The 15,640-nt window shown below is 42.5% G+C and overlaps 1 protein-coding gene across 1 annotated transcript in view; it reads left to right on the top strand.

The window, feature by feature from the left end:
* LCP1 (lymphocyte cytosolic protein 1) overlaps positions 1-15,640 on the top strand; it is a 65,534-nt gene that overhangs the window by 9,554 nt on the left and 40,340 nt on the right. Inside the window, exon 2 of the mRNA XM_023551298.2 lies at positions 15,178-15,265. Within this exon, the coding sequence (XP_023407066.1) occupies positions 15,202-15,265 (64 nt within the window). The 5' untranslated portion in view covers positions 15,178-15,201. The remainder of the gene's footprint in view (positions 1-15,177; positions 15,266-15,640) is intronic.

Genomic DNA, 15,640 nt, shown 5'->3' with positions numbered 1-15,640 from the left:
GGGTTGTGTTCTAGCATAGCTGAGGCTGTGAACTAAGGAACCTGCGCCAGTCTTGAAACACGTGGAAGAAGAAAGTCCTTCCCAGATTCCCCTCTCCATCCACGTATAAGGCGTAAACTATGTTTCAGGGACTGTGTATCTCAAGGGTTTTTCAACTTCAAGTTGCTTAAATGCTCATTGACTGGTGTTTTTCCCACACCTTGGCTAGCCCAAACCAAGGTTCCAGAGACCCTACTTCTCTTTTTGGATTAATCACTGACTCACTCTGAGACTTTGGGGAGTAACTTCACTTTTCAGGATCCCCATTTTTCCCTCTCTAACATGACCAGTTCCCTCCTCAGTTTGCAGAACTATATTTTCTACATGGGAGATTGTGATATGAAGAGGAAGCTATCTGTGTACATACAAATAGGACATAAGGGGTTCCAGGCATGGTCATTTTGTTGGTTGGGGAGGGTGAGGAACATTCATATTACCTGAAGTGAGTACAGTAAGCGTTTTGACTTGAGATAGCAAGGAGAACCAAAGTTACCAAAGTTTTCCTTCTAGAAACAAGAGCTAGTGAGGAAGAGAACCACGCTGCTACCTCCTCAGCCTCTTCTCCTGTTGTTCCACCTCATACTTCCCTGGCTTCAGCCACACCAAACCTCCCACAGCTTCCTCACAGCACGCTTTCTTGTCTCCCTGTTTTGAAGGCCTGTTTTCTCTCCTTAAAATGCCCTTATCCATTTTGAAAGCTCCCACTTGTTCCTTAAGACTCTTAGCTCAATGTCAATATTGCCTTCTCCGGAAAGCCTTCCCTTCCCTTCCCAGGCAGAGTTAAGTGCTTCTTTCTCTGGGCTCCCATAGCATCATGATAACAATAACTTTAAGGTGTTCATGTCAATGTAGTCATTAATTTGGACAACCATTTCCCTTCACTACACTGTATGCTCCTCAAGAGCAAGGATTACTCACTATTCATCTTTGTATCTCCAGTACCTAGGCTGTGGTAAGTGCTTTATTAACAGTCAATGAATGCATGAATGACAGGGGTGTGGAGGCTACTGCTCGGGAGAATCCCTTTCTTCACCAGAGGCAGGGAGACACAAGCAGGAGGGGCAAGATCAAGTCTGGTGGTGTTCTACTTCCCCCCTTAACTCTCCTCAAGATGTTGAGTAACTGAAGAGAAGAGACATTTAGACTTCTCAAAAAAAAAAAAAAAAAAAAAGCCCAGGAAGGGAGGGCCCCAGTCTGAAATAAAATGTTGCAGAAGAGTGTTTATCATCATGAGGTCAGAGGTGAGAAACCCCAAAGAAGGGCAGAGATCCTTGAGTTACAGGAACCAGACTGCCAAATGTGCTAGAAAAGGAGCCCTTGGGTGAGGCCTGCATCCACATTGGCCTGTGGTGTTGAGGGTACTGCCCTGCACCAGCTCAGCATCAGCAGAAGGCTTCTCACAGCTATGTGACCCGGAGCTGGCTATTTCAGTCTTAATCCCCTCTATCGAAAGTGGGAATCATAATAACACTGTATAGGGTTGTAGAGTCGGAATCGACTCGACAGCAGTGGGTTTGGTTTTGGGGTTTGGTATATGGTTGTAGCAAGAATCAAATGCAATAATGCATAGAAAAGATTGAACACTGATTTTTTTAACCGCTCAATAAACATTAGCTATTATACCTTCTCCTCACTTATCAACTATCTCATTATCCGACGTTTCACATTTACAACAATAGTAAAAAATCTCCTATCCGACTATTTTGCACATTAATGTATTACATCTAGCACTAATGAACGCCAAGGTGCGAGACAAGGGTAATGCTGGCTTTGATGGTGAAAGCTTGTGTCAACTTGGCTGAGCCATAATACTCAGTGGTTTGGCAGTTATATAATAATGTGATTTGCAAGTTATGTAATGATGTAATTTGGCAGTTTCATGATGTAATTTGCCAGTTATATAATGATGTGATTTGGCAGTTATGTAATGATGTAGTCATCATCCACTTTGTGATCTGATGTGATCATCCTCCATTTCCACGTAGTGTCAGTTTCGCAGAATGACCTGGTCTTTGGAGTTTAACCATGTCGATAAGTGAGGAGAGGGTGTATTATAGAAGTCCCTGGGTGATGTGCTCAGTTACTAACTGAAAGGTTGGAGGTTGGAGTCTACCCATGTATGCCTTGGAAAAAAGGCCTGGTGATCTTGATAAGTCCAGATAAGTCAGTATGGAAATCCCATTCAGGTGGATACCAGTAGCCCATTCCGAAAAATCAGCCATTGAAAACCCTACGGAGCATGATTCTACTCTGACACACATGGGTTTGCCATGAGTCTGAATCAACTCAATGGCAACTGGGTTTTTTTTTTTAATTATTATTATTGTCCAACTAGTCTTCTCATTTCTCCATTAGCTATTGCTTTCTTTGATTCCAACATAGATGGATTTTCTATGGAGAATATAGATTAAAAATCCCACATGAATAAGGAAAAAGACTAACTGATCTTCAAGTAATCTACTCATCTATCAAAATCCAGTTCCAATGTCACTTCCTCTGGGAGGCCATCTTTGACTCTTCAAGGAAGAGGAATTTCTTCCTTTCTGTGCCTCTAAAAAGTCCCCCTAGGTACCCAACTAAAGCACCCTGTATCCTAGTTACCTGTGTCTCTCCCCTACCAAACTGGATACGGTCACATCTTATCTTTGTGTTCCCAGCAGCTAGCAGCTAGCACAGGACTTGGCATATAGAAGATATTTAAAAAAAAAAAAAGAACAGTTGTTGTTGACTGGACTCTGAGTCATGGCGACCCCACATGTGTCAGAGTAGAACTGAGGTTTTCAATGACTGATTTTTCAGGAGTGGATGGATTTCCAGGCCTTTCTTCTAAGGTGCCTCTGGGTGGACGCAAACCTCCAACCTTTTGGTTAGCAGCCAGAAATGTTAACCGTGTGCACCATAGATGTTCACTGAAAGGAGAAACGTAGATATAAATAAACAAATTTGCTTAGTGGCAACAGTTAGAATGGCCTAAGGATGAATTTCATAGCCCAGATAAGTTAATATGAAAATTACACGCAAGCAGATACCAGTAGCACATTCCTAATTACTTCCAGAATGGTCCTTGGTAAACTTAGTTCATCCCAGGAGATTTTACCAGGTAACATCAGCACAGGCTAGCTCACAGACTGCCCAGAGACCCACCAGCTGCCATCAAGCTAAATCCAACTCATGGGGCCTGTGTTTGTATCAGAGAAGAACTGTACTCCGCAAAGCTTTCAATGACTGATTTTTCACAAGCAGATCACCGGGCCTTTCTTCTGAGGTGCCTCTGGGTAGACTGAACCTCCAGCCTTTCAGCTAGCAGCTGAGTGTGTTAACCATTTGCACTGCCCGGGGACTCCTGCCTGGGGACTCTTACTGCTTTTTAGTCACCAAAGTAGTTTTTCCAGCAAAGTAGTTTCATGTAAACTTGAAACATTCACTTCCTTTATTTTTAGGTGCTTCTACCTTCCAGCAGGAGGGACATGATAAGTGTATACGTAAGAGTTGTTGTTGTGTGCTGCCGAGTCAATTCCTACCCATAGTGACCCTATAGGACAGAACAGAACTGCCCCATAGGGTTTCCTGGGCTGTAATCTTCACAGGAGCAGATCACCAGGCCTTTTCTCCTGCAGAGCAGCTGGTGGGTTCGAACATCAACCTTTCAGTTAACAGCAGAGGGCTTAACCATGGTGCCACCAGGGCTCTTTATAAACAAGAGTATTATGATTAAACTCCTCAAAGAAGGTGATATTAGACTTTAAAAGCCCTGTGTATTATTAGTTTATGAGTTTGTTCATTTATAGAACCATTTACTGAGTACCTACTATGTGCAAGACCTGAGTGTGTGCTGTGACATAACACGTAGTCTGCGAGCCATGGTCTGCTGAGGGAGACAGATGTGGAAACAAGGAGCCACACTGCAGACGAGGAAGCAACTCACCGACTTCCACACAACAGCCAGAAGAATGGAATGTCTGAAATCATGCTGCTTTTCTTTTCTAAATAAATCTTAGGGTATACAGTATTCATCGATGAATTTGAGCCTTTGAACATTTTGCCTCAGGATGAGCTGTTTTAATTCAGTTCGCTTTTTGGTTGCTAAGGAAAATGACAGCCTTAATGCCAAGTCAAGAATCAATGTACAGATGAATACAGGGGCACTTACCCTACCTGGGTCAGCGTCACCCAGAAGGGGCACACAGTGTTTGCACATGTTACTCTCAGCCTAGACTAGACAGTGCCTTCTCAACACTTAGATTAAGTTCTTCCTCGTATGCAGGAGAGAGGCAGTGGTGGTTCAGGGGTAGAACTCTCACCTGCTAGGTGGGAGACCCAGGTTTGATTCCCAGCCAGTGCACCTCATGAGCAGCCACCACCCATCTGTCAGTGGAGGCTTGCGTGTTGCTGTGATGCTGAACAGGTTTCAGTGGAGCTTCTGGACTAAGATGGACTAGGAAGAAAGGCCTGGTGATCTACTTCCAAAAAGTCAGCCAGCAAAAATCTTATGGATCACAGTGGTCCAGTCCCATTGTGCATGGGGTTGCCATGAGTCAGGAGCCAACTTGACAGCAGCTACCAACAACAACATGTGCAGGAAACATACATGTAATTATATTCGAAATTGAAATCATGGGGAAACAATACTTACTATTTGAGTAGGTCTTATTTAAAGAGCAGAGTTCTATCTTAAGTTTAAAAATTCTTTATAAAGGAAAGAGGAAGAACAAGGAGGCTGGACTCAGGCCCAACCACACCCGCCAATGAGCCTCGTGATATTGGGCACATCTTTTGACTTGGTGTCATTTTACTCACCTGTGACAGGAAGGAGGGTGGCCAGATAGGTCATCTCTAAGGCTCCCTACACCTCTGCATTCTAAGATTCTGTTCGTCTTAAGTTCACCATTGAACAAACTTGGCATAGACCCAGAAGATAGCAAAACCCAAAAAGCTCTGAAAGATTTGAAAAATAAGCCCTGAAAAATCAATCAGATTAAAAGCATACAAGAGACCTGTTGGCCGGCATGGCGGCATGGGATGGAAGCTTTATGAGTCCAGCAGTCTCTGTTAATTCCCACTGCGAATAGCACAAGAAAGAGGGAGCTTTAGTTGTATCAGAAAAGATTTAGGTTACCAGGTAGGGAGATGAGACACCAGAGAGGTTGTCGGGTTTCCTTATTTGGAAATTTTTAAGAAAAGAGTCAGTGGCTCTCTTTCTGGGACAGTTTGTGTACAGTCTTGCCTAGAAGCCGGGAGTGAACTGGATCAGCGTGTTTTCAACTGTATGTGGTGACAGATCAGAAAACAGACCCACCTGATGCTCTGCTGAGTTCCCTGTGCACAGCAAAGCTGTGGGTCTCCTGAGCCAGTGGGCGTCTGCCTTGGTGGTGAGGAGAATGCTCCTGTACAGAGCTTTCTATGCTGCTGAGGTAAGAGCAGGAACAGAGGCCCCCGCCCTGGGAGCCAGGCTGGGCTGGGCGATGCTTGCTTCCCTGCTGGGTCTCTTTCAGAGGTGGCTGTTCCAGGAGAAGCCACATCAGGGCCAAGCCACAGCTGCTGAGGGCGCCTAAATCTATTTCTAGGCTCATTTGAAATATTACTTGACCTGAATCTAATTCATATATACACTTGTCAGTTACTGAATAGAGGAATCTCTAGGTGGTGCAAACAGTTAACGTGCTAACCGAAAGGTTGGTTGTTCAAGTTCACCCAGAGGTGACTTGGAAGAAGGGGCTGGAGATCTACTTCTGAAATATCAGCCATTGAAAACCCTGAGGAGATTCTCATGGACTCCAGACTTTACGGAGCCGAGGGGGATGAATGAACCCCTGAAACTATTGCCTTGAGATAATCTTTCAAACTTAAACCGAAAATATCCCCTGAAATCTTCTTCAAACCAAATGATAGTTAAAAAAAAAAAAAAGCCTGCCTTGAGCATTATGCTCTTTTAAAAACTATCTATATGGGATCAAAATGACAACAGCAACTCAAAATATTAGATAGGAACCTTAGGGGGCAGTGAGTTCATGTTGATGGTGGAGGAACAGCTCAGAAACAGAAGGTGAGAATGGCTGCACAGCTCGAAGAATGTAATCAATGTCACTGAATTGTACATGTTGAAACAGTTGAATTGGTGTATGTTTCACTGTGTATATTCTCAAAAACAAAATTAAAAAAAAAAAGAATATGAAATAACTGGAAAAAAAAAAAAAAAAGAAAGAAAGCCATGTGGAGCACAGTACTATTTTGACACACATGGGGTCACCATGAGTTGGAATTGACTCGATGACAACTGACTTACCGGTACTGAATAGAACTTCGGAATTTCTAAAATGGAAGAGACTTCATTTCTCAGTATACAGATGAGGAAACTGAGGCACAGAGAGGCAAAATGCAGTCTGAAGTTGTACAGACGGGCAGTAGGCTGGGTCTCCTGCCTACCAGGGTAGGTACTTTCTTCCACTCCTGCCACTTATTTAGTAATGGTTTCTTTGGGGAAACCCTGGTGGCACAGTGGTTAAGAGCTACGGCTGCTCACCAAAAGGTCAGCAGTTTGAATCCACCAAGTGCTCTTTGGAAATTCCATGAGGCAGTTCTACTCTGTCTTATAGGGTCACTATGAGTTGGAATTGACTTGACAGCAGTGGGTTTGGTTTTTTTTTTTTTTTGGAGATACACAAATTAATTACCTGAACAACTTTATTGCATGGGCTGGTTTAGGTGTTAGCCATTTTTATTTTTTGATAGGCTTCCGTGCCAATTCCTTCCTCTTACCTGGTCTTTCTTTTTCCCCTTGCAGTTCTGTGTTTAACCTTTTCACTTGTTCGTATCTGATCTTCAGAACTTTTCATTGTATGAACCGTGCCAGAGCAGAACTGCCCTGTAGGGTTTCTAAGGAGTGGCTGAATGAATCCACCAGCTGCTCTTTGGAAACCCTATGGGGCAGCTCTGCTCTGTCTTTTGGGGCCCTATGAGTATGGACTGGGCAGCAAAGAGCTTTGTTTAGTTTGTTGTTTTGGTTTGGAAAAAGGCATTGTCTTTTGTTTTGTTAATGAGGTTATATTGGAGTAGGGTGTGTTCCAAACTTAACCTCTTCTGAGTGTTGTCTTATGAGAAGGGAAAACACAGTTGAAGAGATACACATGGAGGGGTAAGAGAAAGTGTGAGGAGCTGTCTACAAGCCAAGGGACACCCAGAAATGCCTGGGGCTACCAACAAGGAAGGGGCCTCCCCCTCAGGCACTGCCCTGATTTGGCCTTCTAGCCTCCAACACTGAGACAATAAAGCCACTCACTTTGTGGTATCTTGTTACAGCCGTCCTAGGAAACTAAGACACATATACAGTCATTTACCCAGAACAAGACCCATACGTCGTCTACTTAGGAAAACGTAGAGGGCAGGATTAAATGAAAGCAAAGCTCCTTCCTTGCCTGAGGTAATTATCTTGATGGCTTTAAATATTTAAATATATATATATAGGTATTTTATATTGCTTCAGTGTCCTATGTAGGTTGTCTAATTTCTGTAGACATCATCATCTTACACTAAAGATCACAATATTAGTGTTGTTCTAGACTTCACATTGTTTTGGATTACTCATTGCTCATGGCGATGCTCGGAAGTTGCGGAGTTTCCCCCGGATATGTACTGAAATCATTGAAGTAGAGCTGGGAATTTGAGTCCTGAGTTCCCAGTTTTATCTTACTCCCTGAGTCCAATTGCAAGAAAAGTAGGGCACGTTCAGAAGAGTCTCTGGGTGACGTGATACCAGGTGACAGATGCTCCCTGGTCCTGGCAGGCCATGTAACTGGACATCAGGGTATTGAGTTAAAATACTGACCTGCCCAGCACTAATGCTTTGAACAAGAGATCCTAGCCCGAGCTCATCTCACTCTGGACAAGCCACCATTTTCCAAACTTTCTGCTGTTTCCTATAGAGACGCGGGCACTGAAACATTCGGTCTTCTTTTCACTATCAGTGTCTTAGGCTCCTGGCGTTGCCGTAACAGAAATGCCACAAGTGAGTGGCTTTGAAGAACTGAAATTTATTTTCTTACATTTCTGGGAGCTAAAAGCCCAAATCAGAGCCTGAGCGGTATCGATTCCTTCTGTGGGCCTCGCTCCTAGTTTCTGGCGTCTGCCTGTAACCCTTGTCACCCCTTTGCTTGTGGACCCTCGTCACATGGCACCTGTCTTCCCTCTGTGTGTGTCTGTGTCTGTTCTGCCTTTTTATAACTCACCTACCTTACTCTGGTATGACCTCGTTAACAGGACTCAATGTATATATTCATAAAGAATTATGAAACTTCTCAGAGAAAATTCAGCTTACATTTTCACTTTCTTCAGTAAGTTCCACAGCACTTGTGTTTTGTAATAAACTCCTTCATATAGTTTCTGTTCAGATTTCAGGAAACTTTAGTCAGGTGCTTTTCTTGTAAGAGCTCATTCTCAGAAATTCCCTTTTACTACTGATCTGGGAAATATTAGACTCCTTTAAACAGAGGCTCAAAACTCACCAGCTTATAGGAATGAACAGGTATTATAGCTTTTGCAGTTTTGGGGATTAACTTTGTTATAATTTTAAAAATAATCTTATTTAAAAAAAGAGAGAGAGAGAACAACCAGCACATTCTCTGGCCAAATGTCCTGGGATTCTATAACTATCGATTTAATAAATTTAAGTGCTCACAGAAAAACCAGCAACTAGCCAAGACTTAGATGAATGATTTGCGATTTGTCTTCATAGATTTATGACTTGGCCAGAAACTGGGTTCTAAAACTCACCTTGGATTTGCAAGAGATCTTAAAATGGTTCCTGGCAGGACGCAGATGTAGCAGTCATGAAAAAGGGGCATCCTCCGTGCCCCCAGTGTCTTTATAGTTGACTGTCAGCGTGGAGCCAGCAGTTTGCAAACTGAAACCCCTACCAATTATCCTTATCAATCTCTCTCACATAGCCCATACCTCCAAATATGCATAATTATAGTGGGTGCATTTTCCCTCAGGCAAACACATTAATAGGCTATGTAAAGTACCTAACGTTTGATTCTGAACTCCTCAGCATTCTTCTTAGCGATGGTCTGATCTGCATGTTAATTGTCTCCCTTCCTGCTTCTCTGCAAATGCTGCCATTTGCACATACAGTTCAATTAGTGTGGGAGTCACTTCTCAGTTATGGACTTTAATGGCCCTTTTACTGGTAACTCCACCCTTTTTCTGCTTTGCTCTTCAGCAAGGCATTTACACACTCTAGGCTGGCATTGCCTTGAGAATGTGTTCATGCACAAAGCATTTTGCCTCATTGGACCTTCAGTTTTGTTGTCTATAAGATGAGGGAGCTGTAATAAATTATTTCTAAGGTTCTGTATTACAGGGTGCAGTGGTAATTTGGTGGTAGCATTCTCACCTTCCATGCTGGAGACCCAGGTTTGATTCCCAGACAAGGCACCTCATGCACAGCCACCACCCATCTGTCAGTGGAGGCTTGCACGTTGCTATTTTACTGAACAGGTTTCAGTGGAGCTTCCAGACTAAGACAAACGAGGAAGAAAGGCCTGGTGATCTACTTCCAAAAATCAGCCAATGAAAACCTACGGATCAAAATGGTCCGATCCACAGCCCAATACGGGGATGGTGTAGGAGCGGGCAGCGTTTCATTTTGTTGTGTGTGGGGTCTCCATGAGTCAAGCAAGGGCTGACTCAATGACAGCCAACAACAGCGAGGTTCTGTACTAGTTTTCTAGGGCTGCCTAAACAAAGTGCCATAAATTGGGTGGCTTATAAGAATGGAAATGTACTGTCTCACACTTCTGGAAGCTGTTGTTGTTATTAGGTGCTGTTGAGTCAGTTCCAACTCATAGCCACCATATGTACAACAGAACAACACACTGCCTAGTCCTGTGCCATCCTCACAATCGTTGCTATGCTTGAGCTCATTGTTGCAGCTACTGTGTCAATCCATCTCATTGAAAGTCATCCATCTCATTGAGAGCCTTCCTCTTTTTCGCTGACCCTCTATTTTAGCAAGCATGATATCCTTCTTCAGGGGCTTGTCCCTCCTGATAATATATCCAAAGTACGTGAAACAAAGTCTTGCCATCCCCACTTGTAAGGAGCATTTTGGCTGTACTTCTTCCAAGGCAGATTTGTTCACTCTTCTGGCAGTCCGTGGTATATTCAATATTCTTCGCTAACGCCGTAATTCAAAGGCATCAATTCTTCTTTGGTCTTCCTTATTCATTATCCAGCTTTCACATGCATACGAGGCAATCGAAAATACCATGGCTTGAGTTAAAAACCCTATGAGTTAGGTGTACCTTAGTCCTCAAAGTGACATCTTTGTTCAAAATCATGGTGTTGACTGAGTTGATTCGTCCTTACAAATCTCTTAGAAAAATACTGTTACCCAGTTGCTCAGGGTTTTTCGTTTTGACCTAGTTGATATGGCTTAAAATCACATGGTTTTAGAATAACCTTTTCCTCCTTCCTATGTGTTATTTGAATGGGTCATGTAATTTTTTTCAAAGTCTTTCTTTTTTATTATTTATTTTGTTGTTGAGGCTATACACAGCAAAATGTACACCAATTTAGCTGTTTCTACATGTACAGTTCAGTGACATTGATTATGTTCTTTGAATTGTGCGTCCATTCTCCCCTTCCTTTTCTGAGTTGTTCCTCCCTCATTAACATAACACTCACTGCCCTTCAGGATTCTTATCTAATCTTTTCAGTTGGTGTTGTCACTTTGATCCTATACAGATAATTCTTAAAAGAGCACAGTACTCAAAGCAGACAGTGTTTACTGGTTAAGCTAAATTACTTTTTGGTTTTTGAGGATGGCGAGGCTTCGTCTCACCTGCTTTGGACATGTATCTGGGGGACCAATCCCTGGAAAAGGATATCATGCTTGGTAAAGTAGAGTCAGGGAAAAAAGAGGAAGACTGTCAACGAGATGATCTGACACAGTGGTGCAACAATGTCCTCAAACATAGCCTCAAACATTGTGAGTACGGCTCAGGACTGGGCCGTGTTTTGTTCTGTTGTGCGTGGGGTCACTATGAGTCGGGACCGGCTCTATGGTACCTAACAACAACAGCATTGTTTGGTTTTAAGAAGACTAAGGGGGATATCTTGGTTTCGGTTTTAAAGATTACCTCAGGGCAATAGCTTTAAGGGTTCATCCAGCTTCCGTGGGTCCAGGAAGTCTGGAAGGGTCATGTAATTTTTATGCTAAAATATTTTCTCTGCTTTTCTGCTGTGTCATGATCTTTAGATTCTCTTTTTTTTTCATTTCTTCCTTGGCTCTCCTCTTGAATTTTAAAACGCCATCGCATTCACCAGTCTCTTAGAGCCTCTAACGTCTGGAATTCCTGTGTCAAAGGTTAGGTCCAGGTTTGGATTCAGAAATCCCACTGATCCTCTTTACCTATAATATTGTTTCAGTTCTTCCCTTGTCCCTCGTACTTCCAGGATGGCTCACTAGGTCCATGTAGACATGCCTCATCTGAAATGGAGAACAGTGCCTGGCTCATTCACAGAATATTTGCTAAATAAATGAATTTGTTCCCTAACCCATGAGTAGCCATAAACAAGAGGTGTTAAGACACTTAAAAACAACAAGGGCCAACCAGGTATAGGGCTTTAGACCAGATGTTACCACCAGGCTGTGCTACAATATGATGAGGGAGAACCTTCTGTAATGAGCATTATTGAGTATCGGTGGAGAGTATGAAAAAGAGCCAAGTCAAATTAGTCACAAGAATTTAGTTAAGCGCGTAAAGTTATGTGACTTATTTCTTACAACAGAACCTCTGTTTCTTAACACATGAAAGCAAAAGCTTCCTAAGTGGGACCATCTAGACAGTAAGAGATTGTAGTTTTGTTATTGAATTGTAGTAGCTTTTTAAATCTCTCGTGGGGCTGTGCATATTATAGATACTTAATGGATAATTGCTGAGCGAATGAGTGAGTGGATGAAATGAGCATCTGTCTTAGGCATCTAGTGCTGCTGTAACAGAAATACCACAAGTGGATAGCTTTATCAAAGAGAAATTTATCCTCTCACAGTCTAGTAGGCTACAAGTCCAAATTCGGGGCGTCATCTCCAGGGGAAGGCTTTCTATTTCTGTTGGCTCTGGAGGAAGGTCCTTGTCATCAATCTTTCCCTGGACTAGGAGCTTCTCCACACAGGAACCCCAGGTCCAAAGAACACACTCTGCTTCCAGCTTTGCTTTCTTGGTGGTATGAGGTCACCCACTCTCTGTTTGCTTCCCCGTCCTTTTATCTCTTGTAAATAAAAGGTGGTACGTGCCACACCCCAGGGAAACTCCCCATTACATTGGATCAGGGATATGACCTAAGCAATGGTTGTTACATCCCACCCTAATCCTCTTTAACCACAGACAGAGATTATGATTTATAACACATAGGAAAATCACAAAATGGAGGAAAACTGCACAATACTGGGGATCATGGCCTGACCAAGTTAACACATATTTTGGGGGGACACAATTTAATCCATGACAGCATCTGAAAGAAATATGAAGGAATTGAACCTGGGCAGATAGGTGGTAGAGGAGAAAAGGCTTGAGAATTTGAGTCTTGGCTTCTCCTTACCTAGCTGTGTGATCTAAGCTATTTCTGAACTTCTCTGAGCTTCTGTTTCCTGCTGTATAAGATGAGAATATAGGTACATATACCATCAGCTCAGAGGAGCTCGGCTGCTAACCAAAAGGTAGTCCTACTCTGTCGTATAGGATCGCTATGCATGGAAATTCTACTCAACAGCAACAGGTTTTATGCCATCAGCTCACATATAAAGGCTACCTCTCACAAGGGGCTACTACATCTCACAAGTGTCCTCTTCTTGAGGACTGGGTGAATACATTACTATCAGACCCCAGTTCCACTGCCCTAAGACGATTAGAAGACAAATTGGTTTGTGTGACTCATAAAGATAGAGTGAGTTGTGTAACTGGTGATATTTCCGTTCTGCATTGGGACTAGAGAACTTGGAGCTAGGTTTTCAGCCTAATTCTGACAAGATGCATGTATTTAAACTCTTAAAGTTCTTCCCTGCCATCATCCTATTTCACCTTATACCTACTTCTCTTTCTCACACGGTGTATCATATCATTGGTTTTACTCTTAGGTTTGGATGTATCTTTGTAACCTGGTTCAAACTGCTTCTGGAACGAGGCATGGTGGAAAGAATGGAAGGGGAGGGAAAGAAATGAAATAAGAGGGAAAGAAGGGAAGGGGAGAAGAGTAGAGGGAAGGGAAGGGGAGAAGAGTAGAGGGAAGGAAAGGGAAGAAAGTCAGAGCGCCGGTACCAGTAACCATCTCTGTGGGCAATTGTGAACCATGAATGAGATTGTGTTTGCTTTTGCAGTTAGTCCTCGTTTTCACCTTCTTTTAGAGAACCCAATGGACCAATATCTTTTTAGAGCTCTAAAACAAATAATAATAAGATTTTTTTTAGTAGCAAAAATGTATTTTTAAAGTAATCTAAATAATCATAGCGTATACAGTTCCCTAAGGTTCAAATCGTGCCCCCTGGAGTTCCCACAGATGTGTAAGATGACAAGAAGCTAGGATAATAGGGACAGGGGGTACCTCTTGGTTTCTTCAACCAAAGGCTCTCCCAGTTGTTACTTTTATTTGTTCACCCTTATTCACATGTAAGATTTTGGCTAATAAAGTGTTGCCTGGGGAAACAGTTTGAAACCACTGAAATATGTAAGTGGCAGGACAGTAAGCTGCGGAATACCGGATGTGAATTTGCAAAATAGAACGTGTAGAATGTCATGCATTTTGAATTACAGGTTTAACAGTTAAAACTGCTTCCTTTTTTGTGTGGTTGTTGCTTGCCATTGAGAACAAGTACAGCGCTACAGAATGAAGTGAAAATATAGAATAGGAAGTAGATTTACAACAGCATCCTGTCAGGAATTTAAAGTATTTTCAGAAATCGGTAATTTCACTATTGTATTTAAAAAAACAAAAACCATTGCCATTGAGTCAATTCCGACCCATAGAGATCCTATAATTATGCTTAGGAAATACCCCATTTCCAGGTTCCCACCCCACCTATCCTCTCCCCAGGAGGAAATCTATCACGTTTCAGTGGAACTCCTATTTGAAATTTTAGGGAATAGATTAGCTAGAAGCAGGGAGAATATAATGTCTTCTGTTTCACTCTCTTCCTACCCACTAGAGGGCAGCAATAACAGCAGGAAAGGGAAATTGCTCAAGCAGTGGCATTTTCTCAGCAAGACCGAATCCTATGTGGGAACACCGAAAAATCCCCCTGTGCCCCACGTATGAGTTATTACAGGGCCAGCTTCCCTTCCTCCTTCTCTAAATAGTTAGACAACTTGGGTAACTCCCTTTGAAGTCACAAAATTTATCCATTGGCTTGGCAAAATATTAGTTTTAAAAATGAACATTAAAGGCATCGCTCTAAAAAAGACATTTATGTAAAAATTTAGAGTGTTTTAGTTGTCTACTGCTGTGTAGTTTACTACTCTAAAACTTCGTAATTTAAAACAGCAGTCATTTTATCATCTCTCTTGATTCTATTGGTTGATTGACTGGGCACAGCTGGGCAATACTTCTTCTCCATGTGATGTTGACTGAGGCTGTAGTCCCCTGGGAGCTCAATAGGGCTGGAAAGTCCACAATGGCCCAGCTGATGCTATTTGTCATCTGGGGGCTCAGTAGTCACTGTGAACCAGAGCACCCAGTTTTCCTTCATTAGTCTCTTCATGTGACTTGGGTGTCTCACAACATGGCAGATGGGTTCTAAGAGGGAACGTTCCAAAAGGAAGGAGCGAACGTTTCCCATCCTGCGCATCACTTCCACCATCTGCTAAGGGTGAAAGCAGTCACAGGATCAGCCCAGATTCAAGGGGGAAGAGAAGTAATGTGAGGAGCAGGGTGTATTAACCGGTCGGGGAGGAGTTATTGAGGGCCGTCTTTGGAGACTATGAGATGGTGGGTTAAGAAAAAGGTATTTCTTATTTTGGGGAAGGTAGTTATACATCATGGGGGATGCAGAGAAGAATTTCTTTGTTTGATAAACAGGAATTGCTTCTTTATGTGGTACTTTAAGAATAAAGTTGCACAAAAATCATTCTTTGTGTCCCCCTCCCCCAGATCTGTCACCTAAAGCAATAAAAAATGGCCAGAGGATCAGTGTCCGATGAAGAAATGATGGAGCTTAGGGAAGCTTTTGCCAAAGTTGGTGAGTAGAGCTGGTATTTCATGTTGCACAGTTCTCTTCTTTATTGAGTAGCTTTGGGACAGCCCCGGTGAAATGGTAACATGAGCAAAATAGTGGAGCCAACAAGAATCCAGTGGTATTGGTTACAGGTGCTGGTGGAACTTGATGAAAGACGTAATTCAAGAAAATTAACTTCTCTCCTTGTCCAATGATGGAATACGGACCTTTCCCACCTGTAGCTTTTTCCTGGAAATGGCCCCTAAGTCTCATCTTTTGTATCTTTTCTGTTTTCTTTGGGTTCCTTTGTTTTCCTACTATTAAATGCTATTTCTTACTCTAAACCTGTGATTTATTTTTCCCTTCTGTTTTTCTAATAGTTCGTTTAGATTCTGTTGC

Source organism: Loxodonta africana, chromosome 17, assembly GCF_030014295.1.
Source record: "Loxodonta africana isolate mLoxAfr1 chromosome 17, mLoxAfr1.hap2, whole genome shotgun sequence".
Lineage (NCBI taxonomy): Eukaryota > Metazoa > Chordata > Mammalia > Proboscidea > Elephantidae > Loxodonta > Loxodonta africana.
Note: the sequence above shows the minus strand (reverse complement) of the source record. Positions and strands in the feature narration are given on the sequence as shown.